This window comes from Struthio camelus, chromosome 8, assembly GCF_040807025.1.
Source record: "Struthio camelus isolate bStrCam1 chromosome 8, bStrCam1.hap1, whole genome shotgun sequence".
NCBI classification, from domain to species: domain Eukaryota; kingdom Metazoa; phylum Chordata; class Aves; order Struthioniformes; family Struthionidae; genus Struthio; species Struthio camelus.
In genome coordinates, this window is record NC_090949.1 from 17,471,805 (window position 1) to 17,495,692 (window position 23,888).

General features: G+C 44.2%; 1 protein-coding gene across 1 annotated transcript in view; it reads right to left on the reverse strand.

The window, feature by feature from the left end:
- Positions 1-2,405: 2,405 nt before the first annotated feature.
- LOC104151260 (uncharacterized) overlaps positions 2,406-23,888 on the reverse strand; it is a 313,421-nt gene continuing 291,938 nt past the window's right edge. The window contains exons 12-13 of the mRNA XM_068952381.1: positions 17,432-17,540; positions 2,406-2,654 (exon numbers count right to left, since the gene is read on the reverse strand). Coding sequence (XP_068808482.1) covers positions 17,466-17,540 — 75 coding nt within the window. The 3' untranslated portion in view covers positions 2,406-2,654; positions 17,432-17,465. The remainder of the gene's footprint in view (positions 2,655-17,431; positions 17,541-23,888) is intronic.

Consider the following 23,888-nt stretch of genomic DNA (forward strand, 5'->3'; position numbering starts at 1 on the left):
ACAACCATCTATATCCCCACAAAGTGAAGGCAGACCTGTTGTGCATTGCCACTGCTGGTACAATGGCAAATTTAACTGGGTGGCATTTTGTACTCATTTTGTACAGGTACAGCTATTAGGCTGATGTTTCAAAGACCATTTTACCTGACTTTGTGGAACAGGTAATCTTTTGGGATCGAAGGAATTTTTTTGCTCCTTGCAGGTGCAAGCTGTTAACGGATGCTGTATTTTCCCTGTGGTTGATCTCTACTGCTCACATTAGCTCTGAAAGGGCCAATAAACATGGGAGAATAATCTGAGACTTTTCAGTTGCTAAGGAAATGAATTAATCAGCATGTATGTGTTCAGCATATTCACATGATCCTGCCAAGGCCTACAGTTTTAGGTGTCCTGCTATTTTTTTGCCAGCAGGGGAGCAAGGAGCAGAGGAATTGGCAGAGAATGAAGTGTCAGTGGTTAGGGCTGCAATAAAAATGTTGGAAGGAGAAACTAGCGCTTACTGTATACATCACATTCGTGCATTATGTGATGTTATAGCATGCCAGCAAAACATGGCTCTTTGCCACCTTCTGTGTAACAGCTTCATTTAGCCTAATTATTGGATATCAAATCCTCTTGTCCAGTAAGAGTTGATTCCCCCTCCCAGAGTTGTGAATCCAGCTTTAACCATATTCAGTGCATTTGATCAGATTTACAGGCCTTGAATCAGCTCCTCAGCTGACAAGATAGTGCCTCACTTAAATCATTACATTTCTGTCTATCTCAGGAGCCAGGCTCTTTAAAACCTTCCTGGAGTAAGACGCAAACCAGCCAAGCAGCACCAACATCATTTCCAAACCCAAGAGCATCAGTGCATGTTCTGTAGGGCTGAGGCTAGCACGTAGTTGACATGCTTTGATGAACCCACAATTTGTAAACATTTTTGATGTTGCTCAAGCAGTCCCACTTAGTGGCTCTAAATTAAATACTGTGATCCCTTCTGACACATAAAATTAAGCCAAATAAATAAATAAACAAAAATAAGAAGGTAAACCCAAAAAAGCAGGGTTTAGTTTGGAAGATAAAATGAAGTATTGTCATTCTTTGATGCATTCCTGCTTCCCTACTCAAACACTAGAGATGGGGTCTTTATCACAATCTTTTACCACTGCTCAGCCGTTAGGTAAAAAAAACCATCTCCCTGTCACTTTCCTCATGGCCACAGTCATGGGGATGTTTGGGGGACAGCACTTTCCTTTCCTCAGCTGTTTTGCTTCAGTGGTTTTTCTTCTTTTCTCTTTCTCTCACATGTACACACGCTCATATAACTGTGCATAAGGTAACTAGCAAAACCCCTAATTCACATTTCTGAATGGTTTTATATGTTTTGGGAGGCAATACTTGCCCGCACTGCAGTTTGGAGGCCGCTTTTGTTTCATAAAGAAGCTTACCTGTTCTTTTATCTTAAATAAAGGGTAGCCTTTATTTAAGGCCCCATACAACCCCACACATTCAATGAGCTTTAATGCAATCCAAAACAAAGAGGAGCCTGTAAGAAGGGAATCCGCAAAGTGACCTGGAATGCCGTGCTGGAAAGAGATAGAGCAGTGCAATCTATCGCTTTAAGCACACAGCCGGTTATCATCAAATCTGGAGTTCTGATCCCAGCTCTTACCCCAATTCCAATCTGGCTTTGTGTGAATGTAAATCTCCTTATCTGTAAAGTGAAGATAATGCTACTACAGCACAGTGCACAGTGTAGGAGAATTAAATGGATAAAGTTTATAAAGTGTTTGAGATGTCTGACAAAGTATATATAAAACCTAAACATCCTTACAGAAAGCTCTGATAGCTGCGTATCAGAAAACTAATAGGAAGAAAGGCATTACGAGCATGGCAGGGAAAATGGGTCTGATCCTGAACACTAGTGCTTGTGGAAAATCAATTTAATGGCAGAGGAGTCTGACCTCAGAAGAGAGCTGCAGGAGGCAAAGGCGAGGGGGTGGTGGCCGGGAGCCCTAGCTGCACCCAGCAGCGAATGTGCTACCCGAGGTGTCCGTGCCACATCCCCCCCCCCACCCCAACATCGTGTTTGTCCCTGGATCACTCGCCCAAGAAAAGGTTTGCAGGAGAAGACCACATGTCTGTGGAATCTAATTAAAAATATTTGTAGTTAATTTGCCAGACTTGTTTTGTGTGCATGCTTATTCTGTGATTACAGGCATTGTTCAGACACTGGAAGCTCCAGATGGCACCGAAGAAACCAGAGCGCCATGCCTGACCCTTGCACACCTCCCCTCCGAACCGAGGGGAGCCTGCACAACAAAGCGCTCGGGCATTGTTCTCTCCCCGTTCCCTTGCCTCTCTCTCCCCCACCTCCCCCTTTCCCCATCTCTCCCCTTTCAATGGGACTCAATAAAAACACTGAAGGGAATTAGGGTTTTAATTTAGATAAAACATTAAATACCAAAGTCATTCAGAGCTACCAGTTGTTGTTAGGTTAAAACAGAGTGATAGTGGAGCGTGTGCATGTGCCTTATGGATAGGTGAAGCTTTAGCTCTCTCTACAGGCTTCACTTACAGTAGCTGCATAGTCGGAGCCAGAACAGCGTAACAGAAAATCTGTCCCAAAAGGCTACCAGTCAGTCTTCTCCCAGTGACCATGATTTTTTTACCTGTCCAAGAAAAACATTGCATTATTATCAACATATAGTAAAAAGCCCTGCATTAAGAGACATTCTCCGCTTATTACTGAAGTGTTGTATTTTTATCTTTTCTCTCCGTTGCGGTTAACAACTTAGTGATCGAATGGAGGACGAGAGAAAAATGACGAGGAACAAGAAAGAAATCCGTGCCTGCTGCCGCCTGCCCAGCTCGCCGGGGCAGCTCCGCACCGCACCGCACCGCACCGCACCGCACCGCGCCGCGCCGGCGCCGCTCGCGCCCCCGCACGGAGAGCGCAAGAACAGCAAGCGACCCGCGCGGGCTGCTCCTCCGCACCCGCGGGCTTTTGCTTTCTCGGCTGCAGCACCAAGCAGAGCCGGGGCTGGAAAAGTCCTCCCATACCCATGCGGGGGGCTTTGGAAACGAGCCAGGATGAATACGGGCTTGTCTCCCCAGGCGGTGTTGTTGCAGAAGAGGGGTCTAGTTTTAGCTAGAGGCGTTTAACTCCACGTGTGGCTACTTCCACTCTGGGTGGGGCAGCAGAGCCCAGCTCTAAATAAAGGCATCAATAGCTAGCGTTAATGAGCACCAGTTAATCAGCTTTACAGTCATATGCCTTCATCCGCTGGCAAGCCCTCCGCGGCAGGAAAGCACGCGCGGGAAGAAAACGCGCCTCTCCCGGCGGCTCTGCAGCGGGGCCGGGGCCGGGAGCGGTGCGGTGCGGTGCGGTGCGCGGCCGCTCCGCGGGGAGCGGCGGCAGCGGGCGCGAGGTGCGGGCCGGCCGGCCGGGGGCGACCGCTATCAGGGCTGGGAGCGCTGCAAGGCGGTAGCTAGCTCGCGTCCTGGAGAGCAACGTCTTTACCCTGCCCGTTTTCTACTGCCAGCTGTAAAATCGGGGCTCTCAACTCCTGAGGAAAACGCTCCGTCTCACAAAGTAGAAGGACACAGACCGGGAGCTAATTAACCTCTCCGTATTTAAAGCATCGCCACGCTATGCCTTGGGGTGCGCAGGGCTGCGGAGCCGGCCGTCTCCAGCCGCAGGCCGCTCACACAGCCCGGCGGCTTTGCTTGGGACTTTGGGTGGGTTTGCTTTTGAATTTTTTTCCTCTCTGTTCCTAGCAAATTCTGGAACCGTTAACAATGCAATTGGATGGTTCTTAAGGTCATTTTATTGCAATGGATATGCCAGGAGTATTAGCTGCATAGTCAGAGCTGAGATGGACAAATATTTTCTCTCCTCTTTTAACATGCCATTATTTATAAAGTTCCCTTTGAGCCTCGTAAATACATTTTTTTTTTTCATTTCCCTTCAGAGTTTGTCTTTCTCTTTGGCAAACATTGATTTTTTTTTTCATGTTTTTTCCAGTGAACCTTGAAATTAAAATGTCTTTTTTTTTGTTTAATTTCTTTCTGTACGCCGGACTCATTGTCAGCACAGCAAGAGCAAGGTGCTTTGTTAGATTACTGCTGCTTCAAAGCTGCTGAAGGGAAGAGTTGGCCACATTTTTCCGTATGTGTGTAGTTCCTTCATAAGTTGCAGTTATTCCCTTTAAAACACAAAAACAATCCCAAGCTCTCAGCATTTTAATGAAGCATTTTAAATTTTTAGTGTTTCAGGGTCAGTTTTTACCAAGTTATACCAGTTTTAGCAACAGCAGAATTCTTTGTCCTTTTAGTGGACAAAACATATGTATAGAAGCTGCTGTAGACAAAAATAACCAACGTTTGCAGGCAGAGAGAATATCTTTTATTAGGCCAGCTGATACAATTGGGAAAAAAATGGATAAGTTTTCAGGCACGCAGGCAGAAAGGGCTTCTGGTTTTTCAACTATATCAATTGGTCTAATAAAAAATATTAGCTCTCCCTGCAAACCTTGCCTCTCTTCTACCTTTCCACCATTGCTGCTACAGCAACACTATTTCGAGCATAAAAATAATTTTATTTGTATAGCAAAGGAAGTGTATCACTTTTTTCCAAGTGCTTTTCATCAGAACTTCTGTCTGTTCCTTTTCCTACAGCAGATAATTTTTTTAAAGCAAAGTATTTTTAGGAAAGAATAATTTTTATGATAATTACTTTGTCATTGTCATTTTATCAGCTATAGCAGAAGAATTCTCTATTACACAGTCTTGACTAAAAATGCTTCTTTTCTTTTGCTTAGTAGCCAGGGCACTGCGGGTTATGAAATTAAAGCTTAAATTATAGTAGGCTAAAGTGGTTGGACCCAGGAACAGAGATACATTTGTATCCTGGGTCAGGCTGATGTGCCATCAGAAAGTTAGGAAATTCTGCCATCTTCAAAATATTCAGCTAAAATGAAATCCTCCATAAATTAGAAGGGTTTGCTTTAGCTTTGTGACCTAGGGTTATACATTATGCTAAGCTAGTATAACCATCTGTGTTCAAAGGCTAAAGAGCAGGTAGTAAGTGTTTAAAGCAGCAAGAGTCGTGTTTAAAAAAAAAAAAAGTCTTTAAAAATGGATTATTCTAGGCTATAATAAACTATGAATTGTAGAAGGTTAATTGACAAAATGATACTCGTCTAACGCCATCTCTGTAATAGCAATCATTGCTGAATCCATAATTCATAGGTCTTGCTATATTGACAATTACATTTCCTCAAAAAGACTCTGGTTATTTCCTCAGTCTGTTTAACCTATGATAATTAATTATAGATTTACAAGTGGTACACAGCCACCTACAGGTATCTGTAACCACCACGTTACTGGCAAGAAAAACAACGCCGGTGCACAGAGTGGGGCAGCCCAGGTATGAGGATGAAGAGTCATGCCATGAATCACCCTTTGCCGGGATTGCTGTCCGAATCAGAGAGAGTCGGGCTGATGATAATTAGCCCAAATTCACATCTGGCATTCGAGCAAGGCCAGCGTTGCTTCAAGGTTGCTGCACTTGGGTTCAAATCCCATTTTTGCAGAACCTCTGACCTGCAAATCTGATCTATTTCCCCCCAAACTATTTTCTTATTCAATGAAATACAGTATGTTAGCACTGAACAAACTGATAAGATTTTAAGAATAGTAATAAACATTCAGTCAAACCTCTTCCCTGTATTGCATTTTCAGAGTACCAAAGATATCAGGATTTGAAAAATTCCTTTTTAATTCTTTTCTAAACACATTATGCCAAATGAGAGTTATTATTTTGTTTGTTTGTTTGCTTTCAAGAAAAGCAACACTTCCCCAACAGGATGACAAATAGAGTCACTGGTATTGCTATTTTGCAGAAAGGACTTGCCAAGCACTGGCTAAGTCAGCTACTTTTGTGACTATAATGAAGTGAAGCCAATCTATGCATGTTACAGTTTGTACCAAAAAAAAGGCAAAGACTTAATAAGAAGGGGCTCTCATGAAGACTCCTTAATTATAATGCATTACTTTTTTTCTCAAACAAAATACACGACAGCACAAACTTATCAGCTATAACAAAGATGTTTAAGAAACAAACCTTGCCAAAATAAATGAATTACGAGCATTCATCCCTTTCGGGAGCGTGAAGAAGTTAGTGAGGTGATAATGAATTCTGCAATGCATTAGCCATGCTTCTTAACACATGTGCTACACTTGCTAAAGTTGTGTCGTCCTCTTACTGCGCTACACTCGCTAAAGTTGTGTCGTCCTCGCCGAACCCCGAGTTATGGGCACAAATTAACAAGACTGGATTGTAACCGGACTTTGAACAGTTCAGCTGTTATCCTGCCAAACGCAGGATGTTTTCTCCACGCAGGAACCTGTTACAGCTGCCTGACACCCGCATTAAATCCGTTGGCACGTTGGGGCTGGGCTTTGCCGCATTGCCTGGCAGAGGCTCGCGCCGGGGAAGGAGTGGAGCGTCTCCTGCCCCCAGGACTCCTCCGCGGCTCTGCTGCCCTGGGCACGGCCGTGCTGAGCCCAGGAGCAGGTTAAGCCCACTCCTGAGCCAGCCCAAGCTCTCCCCGCGGGCTCAGCAAAAGCTGATCAGGCTGTGATTGCCAATGGCTCTTTTTTTTTTTTCTAAATATCAGACGCTTTCCGCAGCGCCAGGAAATTCAGCCCCCGCACGGCAGCGTAGCTGGAGAGGTATTACTAAGGCCACCGTTACATACGCTGGGTCTTGGACTTGCAGTTGCTCTCGTACGCTCCCGTTCCACGGTGCGTCTGGTGAAGCCTCTCCTCCACCCGAGCCCTGCCGTCCGCTAGCTCCGACACCGCTTTCCTCACCGATCGATCGCCAGGACGATCTCTCCGTTCACCAACGGTTCACAAACCTATGCTTACCCCTCGTCACAGCACCAGTCCTGATGTTCCTCTCAAATATTAGAGCTGCTAAAGACAGTCGCTTTCCAATAAATTTTGCTTTTCTGTGCAGGACAGGAGCACCCAACGCTTCTTTCAGGCAGCAAAACCTTTCCAGGAGCGGCGTGGGCTGGCTCGTTTTAGTATTTCGTCAGATGTGCACTCATAACAACACAAAGAATAGATGACGCTGATGGCTTTTTCTCATCCAAACCAAGGCTGTGAGGAACTGCTCAGATGTCTGGACCCTCTCAACACTTGTTCCCCAAAGCCTGAGTCCTCTGCGTCATTACTTAAATTTTAGCGGCCCCCTGGCCGTTCCCTCAGAGGTGCCACGTCCGTCCCCCCGCGGCTGGCGGCGTGGCGAGTCGCCCCCTCCCCGCTGCCACGCGGCGAAGCCCGTGCTGCCGGTCGTCCGACCGCACTTCCTGGGCGGACTCGTGCCGCCGGGCTGCTCGCGCCCCCGGCAGCTCGGCCCTGGGCCTGCCCCGGCCGCCCAGGTTCAGGCCCCAGCCCGCAGCTGGGCGCGCGCCGTTCGGAGCAGCGCTCAGAAGCGGGACCCGGAGCTGAATCGCCCGCGAGACGCGCCAGAAACTCCGCGGGGCTTTCGGGGAGCGCAGCTGTCTGCCTCCTGCCGACACGCTGCCTGCGCGGGCGCACGCTCTGATGGCCACAGAAACTCTTCCCCTCACCGCTCCGAAACCCAGTACTGCTGGGAGTCAGTTTAAGGCCATTAGGCTCAGAAACGCGACCGAGCAGGGAAACAAAGACTGGGGAATTGGGAGAGGGGGAGGTAACGAAGAAAGGTGAGCGGTAAAAGAAGAAAACAGGTTCGCCTGAAGTCCAGGGAAGCAGCGAAGCAAAGCAGGCCAGGATACGGGCCGCTGTCTGCTCTCCCGCTGATCCCCAGCGCGATGAAGGAAGTATGGCGCGCACCCGACGCGTTTTCCTAGGGCGGGACGACACGGTTCCTGTCGGCACGCAGCTGCACCGCGGCACGGTGCGCGGAGGCTCGGGCGGTTTGGGAAGACGGGAGACGTAGCCTGGGCGGCTCCACCACCGGCCCCCGAGCCGTCCCTGCTGGCCTGCTGCAACGTGCCGCGCGCGTCCTTCGCTGCAGCGGGACCAGAGCCCGCGGCGGCAGGCAGGAGCTCTGCAGCGCTCGGCTGCGAGAGACGGCAGCCGGCGCGGAGCCACGGAGAGGTGGAAACAACCCACCACGTTTCGGAGCCGCTGCCTTATGCTGCAGCCATTTCCATGTCTGCGGTAGCCAAATTCAAGGAAGAGCCAAAGCAGAATCACACCACCCCTGTTCATTCCCTGGTGAGCAAGGCCAAACCCCAAGCTCCAAATTCGTGATTAAAGTACATTTTCAGAGCGTCAAACAGACAGGAACATTTGTGCACAGATAGCAGTATGCTGCTTGAATACCAATCTCTGCTGGAGATCCAAAATGCCATTGGAAGAGCTGTTCATAAATGTCAAAAATAATTCCAGCACTGAAACAGTCCAATCTGCGATAATAATTCCTATTAAATATCTCTCTGAAACGACCAGATTTTTAATAAAGCACATGGTAATTACATTATCAGTTAATAATGCAAACGGCTTTTCTTAAAATTAGGATACACTATACCTGTTGATTGGTAAACAGCTCACAGGAGACAAATTTCCTTACAAGCCGGGAATTTTGCCTCACTCCGACGGGGAGCTCGTCTTTCTGACGCGTGGCGGACGCCACCGGACAGGCGGGCCGGGGGCTGCGCGGGCTCGAAGCCGGCCGGGGGGCGCGCGGTTCCTGCTGCGGGACGGCCGAGCCGGGTCCTGCGGGAGCAGGCGGCAGCCCGAGCCCAGGAGCCACCAGCGCCGCCGCCCCCACGTCCCACTGTCTGCAGCCTGCGGCACCTGCCCGATATTCAGTGCTAATTTCAGCAGTAAATGTTTGGAGGTTAAGATGTATTTTCTAAATGTTTGATATTTATAGCCCTCTAACTATTCATGAATTGTTAGACTCACCTAAAGTGATTCACGGTTATAATTGGAGAAGAGCTTCTACAGGGGAAAAAATAGGCCACACTGACCCACATTAACAAATTCAGTCAACTACAGCAAGCTGCTGTAATCTGTTTAAAATAATATGTTGGCAGTACAGCACATAAATAGTTTACTGACTGCTCAGTTAGTCAACTTAGGGTCCATTTCCCATCAATATAAATAAAAATATCCCAGTGAAATATGCAGATGCTTTTATTTGGTGGAAGAGAGTTGGCACGTGCTACTATTGTGGGTCACAGGACGACGTTAAACTTTTAGTATAGATTAGGTGAACACTCAAACGTGTCTGAAACTCCGCAGTTCACGGAGGAAATCTCTCCTATACATAGATTACAAATAAATGTGAAGATTAGTATTCAATTTAAGGTAACTGAAAAATACACTACAAAAAATAATCCCCTCTAACGTGTTATTTATGGCACTGTATAGCCTGACTATGGGAAGAACTAAAATTATTTTCTGTAGCAATGTGCATGTATTTTAGTATTACCAGTGAAAAACAGAGGTAGCTGAACTGGCTAGGATAAACTCCAAACTGTTAATTTTCTAAGTTTTGGACAATTTAGTGGGAACTAAATAGAGCTCTTTCAGCATCTCTGCAACAATTACAGCAGTATTTTCTGGAGGAAAGGATGGGAAGACAAAGTTGCATATGTGAAATGAGCAGAGAGAAAACAAACGCTGTCCTCCTACTGGACTGTCAAACTTCTCTTGAACAGAGCCGTTCCTCAACCCTGACTAAAGGAAATAGCTGTGTGCATGAGATGTCTGTAAAGAGTCACAGTATGCCCTAAATTTCATGTTTCTTCACCTACTCCTCTGCATAATGCTGTCCCTGGGATCTCATACGTCAACTCCTTCCCTGCTCAAAACAAGGTCATGATGCCCTGACCTCATATCTTGCAAAACCAAAAATATCCCACAGCTTAGTGCCGAATTTTTTCCCTTGAAATCTCCAGACTAGGAGAAAGTACTTAGAGGGCATGACTTCCGCTGACCTTTAGAGAAACTTCCCCCATACCACTGCCTGTTGCATTGGAAATGCCGAACCATTCCCCCCTGCTCCCCACTTACTTCCCGTTCCTCCTTGGTGCAGGCACAGTCCAGACTACTGAAGAAGGGACAAACCTGAGGAGAGCAGTAAGCTTTCCAGGCAGGGCATCGGTGGGCTCGGAGAGGTCACCTCCCTCAGCCTGGAGGCAGAGTGCACGGTACGTCACTGTCCGGGCATCATTTCGGAGAGCAAGGGAGACCAGAGAGCAGTTAAGACAGGAACAAAGCTATAAAACAGCCTGCAAGTCAGTGAAAGGACATTCAGGCAACAGCAAGCAGGTTGTCTGCTCCATGCTGCACCACAGCCGCTGCCTCTTTTCCTGGGCACGGAGATGGGCAAAAGCCCCACGATTTTGCTGCTCCTTGCAAGCAGGCAGCACTCAGGGCCCTGAGAGGATGAGTTAATTACCGCTAGTTCATCATACGGCCCTTTGCTTGGCTACAGGACTCTGGTTTCCTAAGCAGTCACTGGGACATAGTTTACCCGTAATCCATCCATATAAAACAAAGCTCAGTGCAGCCTTCACTAATAACCACTGTTACCATCACATCATAGCATCCAAATGCTTACAATTATTTCCATAAAAGTGCAAGTTAGATAGCCTAATGATAATTTGTTAACGAGAAATTATGTCAGATCTTTACAACTCAGAAAACCGACATGGGCAGACCAGACTGGCAATATTCCAGCAAACTTGTGTCCGGCACAGTCTCGGGCACCTCAGGACCTTGGAGGGGCTCCCTGCGCCAGCACACGCAGAAAAGTCAGCCCTGCACCAGCTGACAACGGGACAGGCCGTTTTTTAGATGTTGCCTTTGCCACGTTAAGAGAGAAACATGGCCACCCGACCCAATGCTCTGTGTGACACGGGCAAGCTGGGTCTGCTGATAAGCCAGATATTTCAGTCCCAGCCCATCTCCATTAAAAAAAAAAAGTCCTGTTCATGACTTTACATTCATAAATACCCTCACAATGTCAAGGGATGGGGGGTTTTCATCAATTCATTAGATCTGCTCCCATGAATTATTTATATGCAGTGCTAAAAATGGTTCTGAAACATTACAAGAATTCAATATCAGTTTTCACAGTGGGATTTCATCATTTTAGCACTGGAGCATAATAGTCTAATGCAATACTAATACGATATGGTGCTAATAGGGTACAATGAGAGTTCTCTCTAATATGCAAACATTTCCATGTTGCATTATTATTTCTTTTAAGTTAATATGATATGGTGATAATATGATGAAATGAATTAGTTTCATATCATTGTTTGCATGAGTTGCGCATATTAAAAGAATATTTCCCCCCTCCCCTTGAATTCACTTGGAATGAGCTTGAAAATTTACCCTGTAGTTATTCTTATGCTAATGAGGCTGTTTAGTAGGAAACATTCCTGCTGTTGCTTATCCAGCTGAAGAAAGAATAGACGCGTGTCACCTCTTGCTGGAATGAGAATTCTCCTGGCCTATTTTGAAAGCTTCTGTCCTAAACATGTTTGCTTTAACATTTCCCACCAGCTCATAGATTCATTGCATATTTATGACAAATTCCCTGGTCAATATTTATCAGGACCATTTCTACATAAGCGGACATGTCTTCCAGTTCAGCTGCTGCCTATTGAAAAGACACAGGTAGTCATGCAGCAACAAGCAAAATGCAACTCCAGTCCGACTGTGGAGTTCACTGTGGCAATTGAGATATCACATAGTCTCTTCCAGCAGTCCCATGTACACCTGCTCCACCCAGGCGGCTAGGAAGAACTAGATAGCAAACCCAAACCCAAGTTCCAGAGTCATGCACAATCTTTCGCTCTCCCTCCCAGGGTTACGTGACATTTAGCCAAAGCCTATGCTATGCTCACATGATGCAAAAGGCTTAGCTCGTTTGAAGCAATCAGAATATCCAATAGCCTTGGAGATAAATCCTTTCTGCTCTTCTTGGAAATGAGCCCCACTCCTGGGCAAGTCAGACTGATGTGAGGAAGCCTTCATTTCCCACAGTGATGGCAGGCCGGTTGGTAAAGTGTTCAGGATTGTCCCAGACATCCTACTGATGCTTTGGTGTCCCATGCTGCATCACAAGCTACGGAGCTGGGGCAGCAGAGAAGCTCTGTCCTAACTCTCTGCAAGCATTTTGCTACTGCATTTTAACTGGCAAATTGGAATGGCTCTAATGGGACTTTATGTGGCCCTTTTCAGAGGGACTCCCAAGAATCACTCTACTTGCTAAGAAATTGACACTGAAATGTCGAGATTTTCTATTTGGGAATAGTGTCCCATCCCATACAGGAAGACCCAAACTCAGGAGGGAATTTGTAACTGCTATCACAAGCCTCCTGCGACTAATCTCACCGTGCCCTCTATGGTGTGAGAGAGCATCCCCGCCAGAGGTGGCCGACAGCAACCACCTCATCTACCTGCAGCGCCACTTCAGCCTCATGCAGATCCAGGTACCGCCTTAAAATCCCAGCAAATCCAGCTTGGCTGAATCTGAATTCAGGTTATATGACCTTCAATTCACATGAAGTTATTCAGGAAAGTTTTACATGTGAGGTTAACAGCACAGGTACCGCACTGAAAACTTTCCCAAATGTTACAGACGTTTAAAATGTCATAAATAAGAGTCCAAAGTTTTTTAATTATCAGATTTCCAAAGCTACTCTGCATAATTCCTTGTATAATCCAATCTTAAACTCAGAAGACACTCATAGAGATGACATTTCCTCTCTGTTTTGGATGGGGATTATTTTTTAAGAGGATATAGAACCTGGAAATATTTCAATGGGTCTGATATTTAAAGCATATTTAATGGCATTTATGTTTTAATCTTCTTACTGACTAAACTTTAAAGAGAGCTGCAAGCAATTCAACAGCGAAAAAATAATTAGACATTTGTTAATAACAAAACAGTCATAGCTAACGGGTCAGTTGATTCATGAACAGGATGGAGACAGGAATGATTAGCAGGGTGCCCAGAGCACCTTCATTTTTACACTTAAAATTTGAAGAGAAGAGTCACGTTGCTTACATCTTCCTGGCACTTTAAAAAATCTGTACCGCTTATGGACTTTGGCTCCACTCTTGGCAAGCGAGTGATCAGAGAGCAGCGAGCCAAATTCACCAGATTCCTTATAAATGAGCAGATTAAAAGAGCCTTTGCCAGGCAGAGAGCAGAGGCAGCTGAATAATTCTCATAGCTTTCATTCTGTGCCTTCTAGCCTGAATGTAATGTAGTACAGTCCAGGATCTCTCAGGGGATGACTACTCACATTAAACACATCTCACAGAAAAAGAAAATTATATTTAAAAAAAAAACATAGTTTTTTAGAACTTTAAAGTGATAGAAACAAATTCTGACTTTAATCGTACAAGTTCAGCCTAAACTGCCTTGCCTTGGTGCTGTACCAGCGGAGTTGAGGAAACACCCGTTTCCCTGCTTGGGAGCAGGACTGGTGCTCTATTTCCTAAACTTTCTACATACTCATTTTCTGCATTGGTCCTGAAAGAGCTTGCAGATAGCTCCCTGCTTGTTTTTCTTCTCACATTCCTGCCTAACCCCAGGAGCAAGGAGCTACTTCGTTAGAAGTAAAGGTATTAATTAGCAGTGAACCTGTTTAACCCACATGCTCTTTCACACAGCTTCATAATGAATCCCAAACAACCTCGAGGTGTAACACTGCTGCTCTCTTCCCAGATCAGAGCAGATACTCGTTCTCGTGAAGTCAGGACCAATGCTCTAGCAAATGCCTGCGACACGGTAGAGCCTGCTGCAGCCTCCACGCGCAGGCCTGGGCACGGCATGGGACAAGGGCCCTCATGTCCAGCTCTCCTCTGGCTTCCCGGAGGTGCTCCCGAACCCACAGCAGAAGGGAGGGAGAAGGCAGTAGCGATAATCAGCAAACAAAAACCCCGTCTCGTGTCCAGCATTACTCTCCACATCTTTCCCAGCTTCTCTCAAGGAATCATAAATATCAAGGAGGTCTCACTTAGCTTAAGAAAACAGGGCAGGTTTAACAGCTACTAACTAATGTGTGATCCCTGCCATAACTCTACACGGGACGCTGTCGCATCTCCTGGAGACGGGGACAGTGGCGTTACATCACCCTGTCGTGAGACTGGCTGTGAGACTGGCTGCCGTCCCAGTGTGACCATGGCACGGGGCACGCACCTTCTGCAAAACTGCCTCCCCCACGAGGCTGCCAAGGGGCAGCAGCCCTCCAAGCACGACGCTTGGCGAGCTGTGCTGGACTGCTATCCTTTCCCTCCCGCTGTTTATAAGCAAAAGCTTATTTCACTGCTGAGGGAACAAGACCCAGTACAGCCATGTGTAGGCTTATAAGCTTTTGGTCTGTAATAAAGAAAATATTCCTTAATGTCCTAGTTAGATTACTAATGTGCTGGGACTCACACGTGGCTGGCTGAGAAATGGTCTCCCACCGATCGCCACAAAGCACAAATTAGAAGAGCCATGTTTTAAAGATTTGGATGCATACTTACTTCTGCACTGATAGACCTGATTCTGCAAAATCTGCCGCATGGTCAAGCTGAACTGACGCGATTACTCTCTGCTATCGGGGGGAACGAGTAGGTCTTGCACAACTTAAGCACAGTGAACCTGGCCATTCTTTTACTATGACAATCCAAGATTTCTTAGCGTTACCATTACTATTGCTCCATTACTTGTGCAAAACAATTCCAACTATCAGGAAATAACTATGAACAAAGCCCAGTTAATTATACAAGACATCTCAGCTGCCCTAATTAAGGATCAGTTCAATACTATTCACTTGGTAATTTTTTTTTTTTTTAATTGTGAATAGATTTAGTAGAAGCCTGCCTGATAAACAAATAATGAGATTGGTTGTCCAGAAGGAATCTGATTAATAAAATTATTCACCAATCATTTATTTCCTCTGATTTATATCAGTCTTCCTTCAGCATTCAGAAAAATATGAATTGCCCAGTACCTGTTCCAGAGCCAGAATCCCTTCCTGTCACAGATATCCAGCTAGCCTGGGCCTGAGGGTTAAGCCCTTACTCACGCAACCATGATAAAGTGGGGGAGCAATTCGGAGTCAAGAAAGCATTAAGGCCCTGACACTGCAAAAAAGTCATATGCAGGTAGACTCCTGGAGCCATACAAGCCTTACGGACTCTGCTGCAATACTCACCTTGGAAGTATATACGCTTTCTGTGGGCCAGGGCCTAGCTAAAACATGATAAAATAGCCAGGGCAGGCGAAAACCAAGAGACAAGCTAGAGCTCCAGGCCCACGGCAGGCGTCCCCACCACTTCACCAGGAGAATTCACCCAGAGCCCAGACCTGGTGTCAGGAGCCCAGGGATGGGGGCACAGATGAACGAACCCAGGCCCCACTGCCACGGCTCTGAGCCGGGGCCCCGCGGGCTGCCCAGGGCGAAGCGGCGCGGCGGGGAGCGGGCAGGTGGGCCGCCTGTGCTCCGGCACCCGGGGCAGGCGGCGCTGCGGGACCAGCCGGCGGCGGGAACGAGAGTCTTCTCTTTTAAATGCCCGCAGCTTAGGCTCAACAAGTCTTTCCAAGTTACCACCGGATCAATGACAGATGACTGCATTTTAAGTAGGAAAGCAACGTTACATATGTTTTAAACTATGATCCGCTAGCCTCATATTTTAATAGTAAACTGAAGCAAATTGCTTCCTTTTTTAATGGATTATGGATGGAATTCAAGCATAATTTTTCTACCCCTTGCATGATCAATACCTTTAATACACTTATAAATTATTAATATTCTGCTCACAAAAATTAACCACCTCTGAAGAGGCATAATTGCTCAATACAGTTGAAAAGAAAAAAACATTTAAGGAATTAAAAGGTTTCTTTGAATTTTTGAGAGTTTCTAGTGGCTTACTAGCATAGCTGAAAAGCCACCCTTTATATTATTTAATGTAGTATATTAGCGGTAATTTACTTATTAATTTTTCTTCCTTCTGCGCCACCATAAAGGGACTTGGCATATAACTGTTTAATCAGTCAAAAGCCTGTACCATGAGGACTGTCTCGTTACATTCCTCCCAGAAATGAATCTCTTTTCCAGATGGGAAGGCCTTGAGTAAGAGGAAGGGGCTGAGCTGATGTAGGAGTGAGCGTAAGTCAATACTGTTCAGGATCGGTGCATGCGACATTACACAGCATTCCCAGTGCTAACACCACAGTACTCCTGCTGGCATCTCTTCACCAATATTGTTGATAAGTATCATAAAGAGGACATACATCTTACTGCTAATTAATATCATGCGCTATATTCATTTAGCTGCATTTCATTAGCTGAATTATCAAATTAGATAATAATACACTACATAATCTTCCAAGATGTGTCTCGTTTTTAAAATTTGTGTCTCATTTTCTGAATGAGGAGGAAATACAGAGATCTCATATTTCTGCCTAGAGACCACAAACTTTCAATATAGCTCTGAATCCGAATTTCTTTTACCAAGTCCTATTCTATCTGTTCTAATAAGACAGAACTAGGATATCTTGGCCAAAAATGATGGATGGTATCAGACAGTAAAGCCTGCAAATTTCTTTTAAAATTTCAACAAAGAGAGAGTAAACGTGCTCCCACGGAGGGGTCAATGACTCGGAAGGTCCCTTTATGCCCAGCAAGCCCAAGTGACATTCCGGGGAGCGCTAGAAGCATTACGGGGCTGTGCCTTTTTCCCCCTCTTAGTTCTCTGTGAGCAACAGGACTAGTAAAGACAGAGCTACTGCCCAATCATCCCTGATTCAATGAAAACGAATGAGTTTAAAAAATATATTCTCATCTAACCAGTAGGTGAAGTGCTCAATCAGCTATTTTCAAGGCAAAACTTTTATATCTATGCTTAACAGGCCTGAGATGACATGACTAGGGGCTGGTAAAAACAAAACAAAAAAAACCAACAACAACAACAAGAAAATAGCTCACTTGGTCTTTTACACAACTACTCTGGGGCTGAAGTGATCCCTAGTTGCTACCAGCGGTTGAGATCTCTTTGTGATCAGCACAGAATTGGCAGCGGCCTCATTTCTACCTCCATAATCACGTTGGCACCTTTGCCAGAGTTACCTTGGCTGGAAAGTTTAACATAAACTTCTTGGGTGTGAAGAACACTCTTGCACCTCTAAAACAAGACCTCTTGATCCTTCCCATCAAGCCAATGAATACTGCCACGGGGGAGCCACCCTTCCTCTGGACAGGGCACTGAGACCATAGCTGTTAATGCCAGCTACACTGATGTGTTTTTGTGATTATGTTTTTTGATCAGAGATGCCAGAAAGGTATGACACCATGAGACCATGAAACTACTTCCAGAGTTTTCAGTTACCCACTACAAACCAAAAAACAAAGAATGACTCCTTGTTTACCTTTCACGGATCTTTTGAGTTTCCTCTTATTTCCTTAGTTTGTGCCAATGTTGAAAAAGCTGGGATCGACTTCATTAAAAAGTGTTCTCTGGCTCTTTATAATCATTTCCTTAAAAAACATAAACATATATCTGAAAACAAATGCTGAATTTCAGCAGCCTCTTGTGTAGTCTAGCAAAATAGCAGGAAGAATAACACATAATTAGCCAGATTAACTTTTCCAACTCAAAATGTTAACAACATTCATCATTACAAACTTGAATAGATGTTATGTGGGTAAACTTTTGCATTTCTTTTTTTAAAGTCTAGAAGCAGAATAAATTGTTGCCAACATAGCCAGAAAGTCCAGATAGACTTACAAGCAAAAAACTCTGTCACTTGCCTGAGTGCTAAGAAAGTAGCTGTCTTTATACAATCAAAGTTCAAGGTTGCAGCTATAATAGGCTTTTCAGCTGTATTTAAAAGTAGATTCAAATTGTTAGTCACCCCTAACCTTGTTAGAGATTCAAGGTGTCGAGTACGCAAAACAGAACAGAGTGAAAGCGTTATAATGCATTTACGGAAAGAAAAGAAAAGGGTCTTGCAGTTAGAGAGAATATTGTGCATGGAAACTACAGAGTTTTGGAAAAGCTGTGTTTTATGAGGGATATGTTCCTTTTACACAATCTGAATTACTCTTGAGACAGAAGGCTTTGGAGAGGTAATCGTGGTCATTTACCAGTTTTTATAACGATGTTAATTTTCCATCCATCCAAGAAATTAAGGAGAAAGCTGAATTTTTAGGCTTTGTTAATTATAAAATGGGTCCTTGCATTTCCATCCAATGCTGGAAAGGATATGGGAAGGATTTTCCTTTCAGACAGCTTAAAAAGCTGTGATTACCAACTGGTGTTCTCCATATCACCCTGTGGGCCCAGAAATGCAGCAAATTCTTCAAGGCATCTTTGGGAGCTCCTGTGGAACGGTGATATGATTGGAGTTGTTCTCACTTTGATTACAGAACATTTCTCACTGTTCATCACATACAAAATGGTGTGGGAGCTCTAAATGAATAGAGGAGGGTGATCAGGATCCCACTCCTTCAGGAGCTACAGGAAAAAAGGTACAAAAGGGAAGAAGAAGAAGGAAAAAAGAAATGCCAGCAGGCCAGCCTAGCCACTCAGAAGGGCCTAAAGAAAAAAAAGAAAAAGAGAGAAAGGGGGCACTGAATGGGTAGTACTGAGTAACCATGCTATAATGTCCAAATATTTTCAGTGTTCGCTTCTTGGAGTTATATCAGTATGCAGCACAGTCATGTCTCCCATTCCAGAATAATGCCAGGGCATCACCCCATGAGTCACTCGTCACTGAGGAGAGACTTCTGTGGCAACTCTGCAAATTCCACTCTCCAAAACTTCACTTCCAGGACAGACTGAATTGATATATCTTGAAATTTGCAAAATGTCATTTAAAAAATACATTTCATCCTACCCTGCTCTTTTCATTTGGAGAATCTGAAAAAGATGGAGGTATTTACACGTTCCAAAGAGTTTTTCTCACAACATTTTCAAGTCAAGAATTTGAAAACCTGGCTACATCTGCATAAGTTTTACACTGTACCTATCACATACATTTTAAGCACCTCCAAAGCTCTTGAGTACTTTGTAACCACTAGGTTTGATAAGCCTCCTGGGTGCCTATCTTTTGAAAATCAGAGGTCAACCTCTTGAGAGTCATTTGTTACTGAAGAAGCTTCTGTCTCACAAATCATAGACCTGACATAGCCCATCAGATGCCAGTTTGCTGAAGAAACCTTGTAGCTGTAAATACATTAGTGATACACAATGTTATCACTGCAAACTCTTATTTGATTGCAACCCTTACTGGCCTGTGTATTTCACCACAAAGAACAGTTACTCATTACATGTACACACACACACACATATATATATATATATACACATATATATGAGGCTAAAGGTTCCTGAATTCATAAATTGTAAACTATATTAAATATGCTGAAAACTGACTGATGAGTGCTGCTCTTCTAAGCTAATTTCTCTTCTAAACCATGATATGAAAATTCCAACTAATGGGCTCGTGACAAGACTAAACAGGGGTAATAGCAGACTTAATCAAGAAAACAAATGGAATTCATTAGAAGCTGGCACTTGGTGGATAATCTTTGGAGAGTTCTCACCTCAATCTACATGTCCTCATTAAAAAAATAATAATAATAAAATAAAATATTTTATCTCAGGCTTTTATCTCAGGCTGTTGAGCCAATTCAGTGGAACTTCATAATGGAAAATATTCAACATGGTTAACTTTGGACTTTGTGTTCCATGTTTTAGAAGATGTGTCCTCTTTCCAACTCTTTTCATATAGTGAATACTAAGATAAAGGGTTACACATTAACTAGCATTTTCTTCTCATAGTTGGGAACACAAATTAGCTATAGTTTTCAAATTCACCTCTAAAATACAGCTCAAGACAATATTCCAACACTAAAAGTATTTCTTGACAACTACCACTAAGGAAAGTCTTACATATATAAAGCCCATATATTTATACATGTAGGCTGAATACAGCACAGATATTCAGACACCAACCCTGCATTGTGCCCTTCTGCAAGCTGAAAGTGCTAGAAATGGAAGCCAAATTCTGTTCTTTCAGTTTTAATTTCTTTCTCTTCTCCTAAAAATACACGTCATCTACGGTGCCTGAAACCCACGTAACCTACCTGAGCTCTCTAAGGGCCAAATCAAGACCTCACTGATGCCAGCAGAAAGACTTTGGATGTTTTTTGACATGTCTGTGATTAGGAATTGATAGGTATATTCAATCTGTTCTGTAATGCTCTCTCTTTGGGAAGACACACCTACCTTTTGCTAAGATCTCAAGTACCCGTTGTTAAAAGACAGTATTATCTACCTTCTCTTTTCTCAGCTTACAGAAAACCTGACTCCTAGTTTATTTGCTCTTATCTGGTTCACCAATAACTTTGTTCGGCAAAAACTTATTTACTCTCACTACCACCTCCCAATTATTTTTGGGAAGTCGCATTGTTTTCCTGTTATGCTCTTCTAGCTCTATTCTGAGCAAGGCACATTTTGTGTTAAAGTGTCCAAATTCCTTTCAGGTGGCTGCACCCTCTACAGCATGTGGCTTTACACAGTGCCTAAATTTGCTAAGGGAATTTGAGCATTATCTGATTGCTAATTAATGTCCTATAATAATTCTGACCTTTCAAAATTGTCTTCTAGCACTGCTGTTTTAGAGGCCTGCTGTGCATATGCTTTTTTTGTGTGAAGTTTTTCCACCTATGACTTCTGCCATCACAGGACTCTCACCTCATATAAATACTGCTCACTGACGTTGGGAATAGCCCTGGCTAGCATTTTAAAGTTTGTTTTGATTTTTTTTTCCTCCCTCTGTTTGCTTTTAAGGCTTGATTATCTCAGTTACTCTTGCAGAAAATATTGAGACATGAGTTGCTTGCAGTGCCAACGCATGCTGCAAGCTGCATTAGAACATCTGGCTACTCAGCAAGCACATTTGCATGCAAGTCCTCTCCCTCCAAGTCAGTGGGCCCAAACACATGCAGATTAACAACAAGGGAGGGTAATGACCACCTGAAAGTTATGGGTGAGCTATTGAGAGTCTGGCTCTAGTTCATTTGGTGCACAAGAACCCGCCCCTAACACCCCCACTTTCAGAGGACAGCATTCACAGTGCCTTTCTGCACAAATTCGAGGGATATCTGCAGAACATAAACCCTTTTGTGACTCCAAAAACTAGCCCTTCTGCTTCAAGTGACCACATATAATTGCTCTGTGGGTACAGCTATTGACTCTCTATCTAGCCAGTTTCCTTCACTGACAAATATTAACAGTAGAGGAACGGTTATTAAAAGCTTACAACATGAGAATAAAATTAGGACCTTCCTTTGTGGTAGAGTCATTTGAGAGGTACAGGACAGCCAGCTGCAGCTCATGGTTCTGTGCTTCTGTAATCATAAATATATCTGATAACATAACCAGTCTAATTAGAAAAAAGGCATTTCATTTTTTAAGTTAATCCAGAAAAGTAAAATAATATGCCAAGTCAGAAACTACCATAAAAGCACTCACTATGATCATCTCTCAGAGAAAAGAGCATTTACCACTAAGTTTCCCTCACTCAATGCTTTCAGAAAGTCTGCAGTCATAAGCGGCCTTCCTTAGCAAATTTCTTCTGCAGCCCATTTAGTTGACTGATGAACACAACATTGAGGACTTATCCTCATCCGTGTTTTACACATGGAGGAAAAAAAAATAGAGGAATTAAGCAACTTACTGAGGCTGCAAAGAAGATGTTTGTCACAGCTGGGACAAGGCAGCAGACACCCATGTTCCTGCTCTAGGGATACGTCCACTAGGCAGACGCAGAGTTCACAAGAGCAAGCAGCCTCTCTCCACAGACCAGCAGCAGAAACCCCAACAGATCACAAAGCTGGCAACAGCCATCAAGCTCTTCTGTGGCCATCAGATGACGTTTCCCCTTATAGTCACCAGCTGTGTTAAGGCCTTTCCAGAAAAGAGACCAGCTGGAGCCAATGTTTTCACATATTGCAAAAAGAGAAACGCAGGAGACCGCCAAAAGGGACAAGAATATCTTCAGGGGAAATTACTATTTAAGAAAAGACTGTGACAAGATATCAATCCCAGTGGTGAAGTGTTATATCCGTTTATGTTGTCAAGCTCATAAACTTGGAAAGAGAGGCAAACTTTGCTTGTTATAAAAATAATAGCAGAGATTATTTTTTGAGACCTCCAAAACCACAGGGAGGCTATCCTTGCAGGCCTGCAAAGCTATCTTTTATGAACCCAGGGGGGTTATGACATCAGGGGTCTCCTTGTATACAGTTTCATGAACACTGGGGATTTTCAGTGGTTTTGCTTGACGTACCACCAACACTCCATGTATCATTTGAGGCATGTTTTGCAGCTGTCAGAAATCTGTACCTGTACAACACAGCATCAAACGGAAGAAAGCTTGCCATAAGAGAGCAGCTAAAATTGTATTCACCTGAAAACTGAGAAGGCGTATGAGTAAGAAGAGAGCTAGCCAAACCATGGCACTGGAGAAGATGAAAAAAATTTTGATCCTTTCTGTAGTTTTGCTAAAGAAGTCAATGTTATCCAAGCTTAAAGAACAAAAACAGTCCCTCTTTACTCCTCAGGTATTTCCATGTGTTTGTTGCTGATCATGGAATCACTTATATAAAATTATAATGAAGAGGAACATGCTTACTACATGGCACACATCACACATTAGCTGAACAGTTTGCACAGCTTTTGGTTTTTGTAAAGAATGTCATTCAGAAGTCCTTTATTATAGGTGCAAAATGCCTGTATCACTTCAAGCCATTAAACCTGATTATGAAAATATCACATAGGAAAAAAAGAAGTCTTGTCATAGAAAAACTGAGATAGGAAATACCACACTGACATAAAGAGATTGTGTTGGGCAAAATTACCTTAGCATGGTTCTGCTGTTGCTGTCTGATATCGCTATATACAATAGGCATTTTACTCCGCCAATGCTTAGCTCAGCACACACAACAGCAAGAGCAGCGAGCATTAACCCTAACATCTACCCACTGAATATGCTCGAACCTTTGGTAATTGGACACTAGTGGCAGTTCACCAACCATGGAAAGAGGCTGCATGAGACAGTCTAAATAAATAAAACTTAAATAACAAAAAAGCCAAACTGGACTCATCAATCTGAGAAACACTAAGAAACAGGATGTTAAAAAGGATGCATTTCTGACCATGACTGCTGTGTGTCTCACACCAGGCACTGCATTTGCCAGTGGAAAAATACCTACTGCCATAAAAAAAGCCCTTGCATTAGCCACATAGTTGCTCTGAACCGGTTTCCTGGGCTTTTCCATTTTAACCTGTTCTCACTACATGGATACACGGTTTGTTTTGAGCCCTAGCTAGGGTTCACAGCGAAAGAGGTGGCAGAAAAACCAACTGCCTGAAAGGATTTTTCCACTGTGCAAAGGTGATTAGTGGGAAGTACCAAGAGCATACTCCGCGTCCAGAGAGAGCTTGCACAGATCAGCGAGACCACTGGGAAGCGCAGACTATACTTCTCTTTGGACCGCTGGCTTGATGCAAATCTGCGATGATCAGAAGAGAAACCAAGCACAGACCCTGGGATCAGCTTGATTATAACGTTTGTTGCCTCTTTCCTATCCTACAGATAGATTACAGATGCATATGTTAATAACCAGCAAGCAGAACATAATATGGAGAATGAACGTGATCTTAGAAGTATGGAGGGACCATCCACTCTGCGGCTTTGAAGAGGGCTGGAATATGGAGTAGACCTGATCCTGCAAAGACTTTCCCGTGAGTAACTTTGATCACATGCCTAAGGCTCCCAGTTCAGTGGGAAAACCTACATGAACAGGTGTATTCAC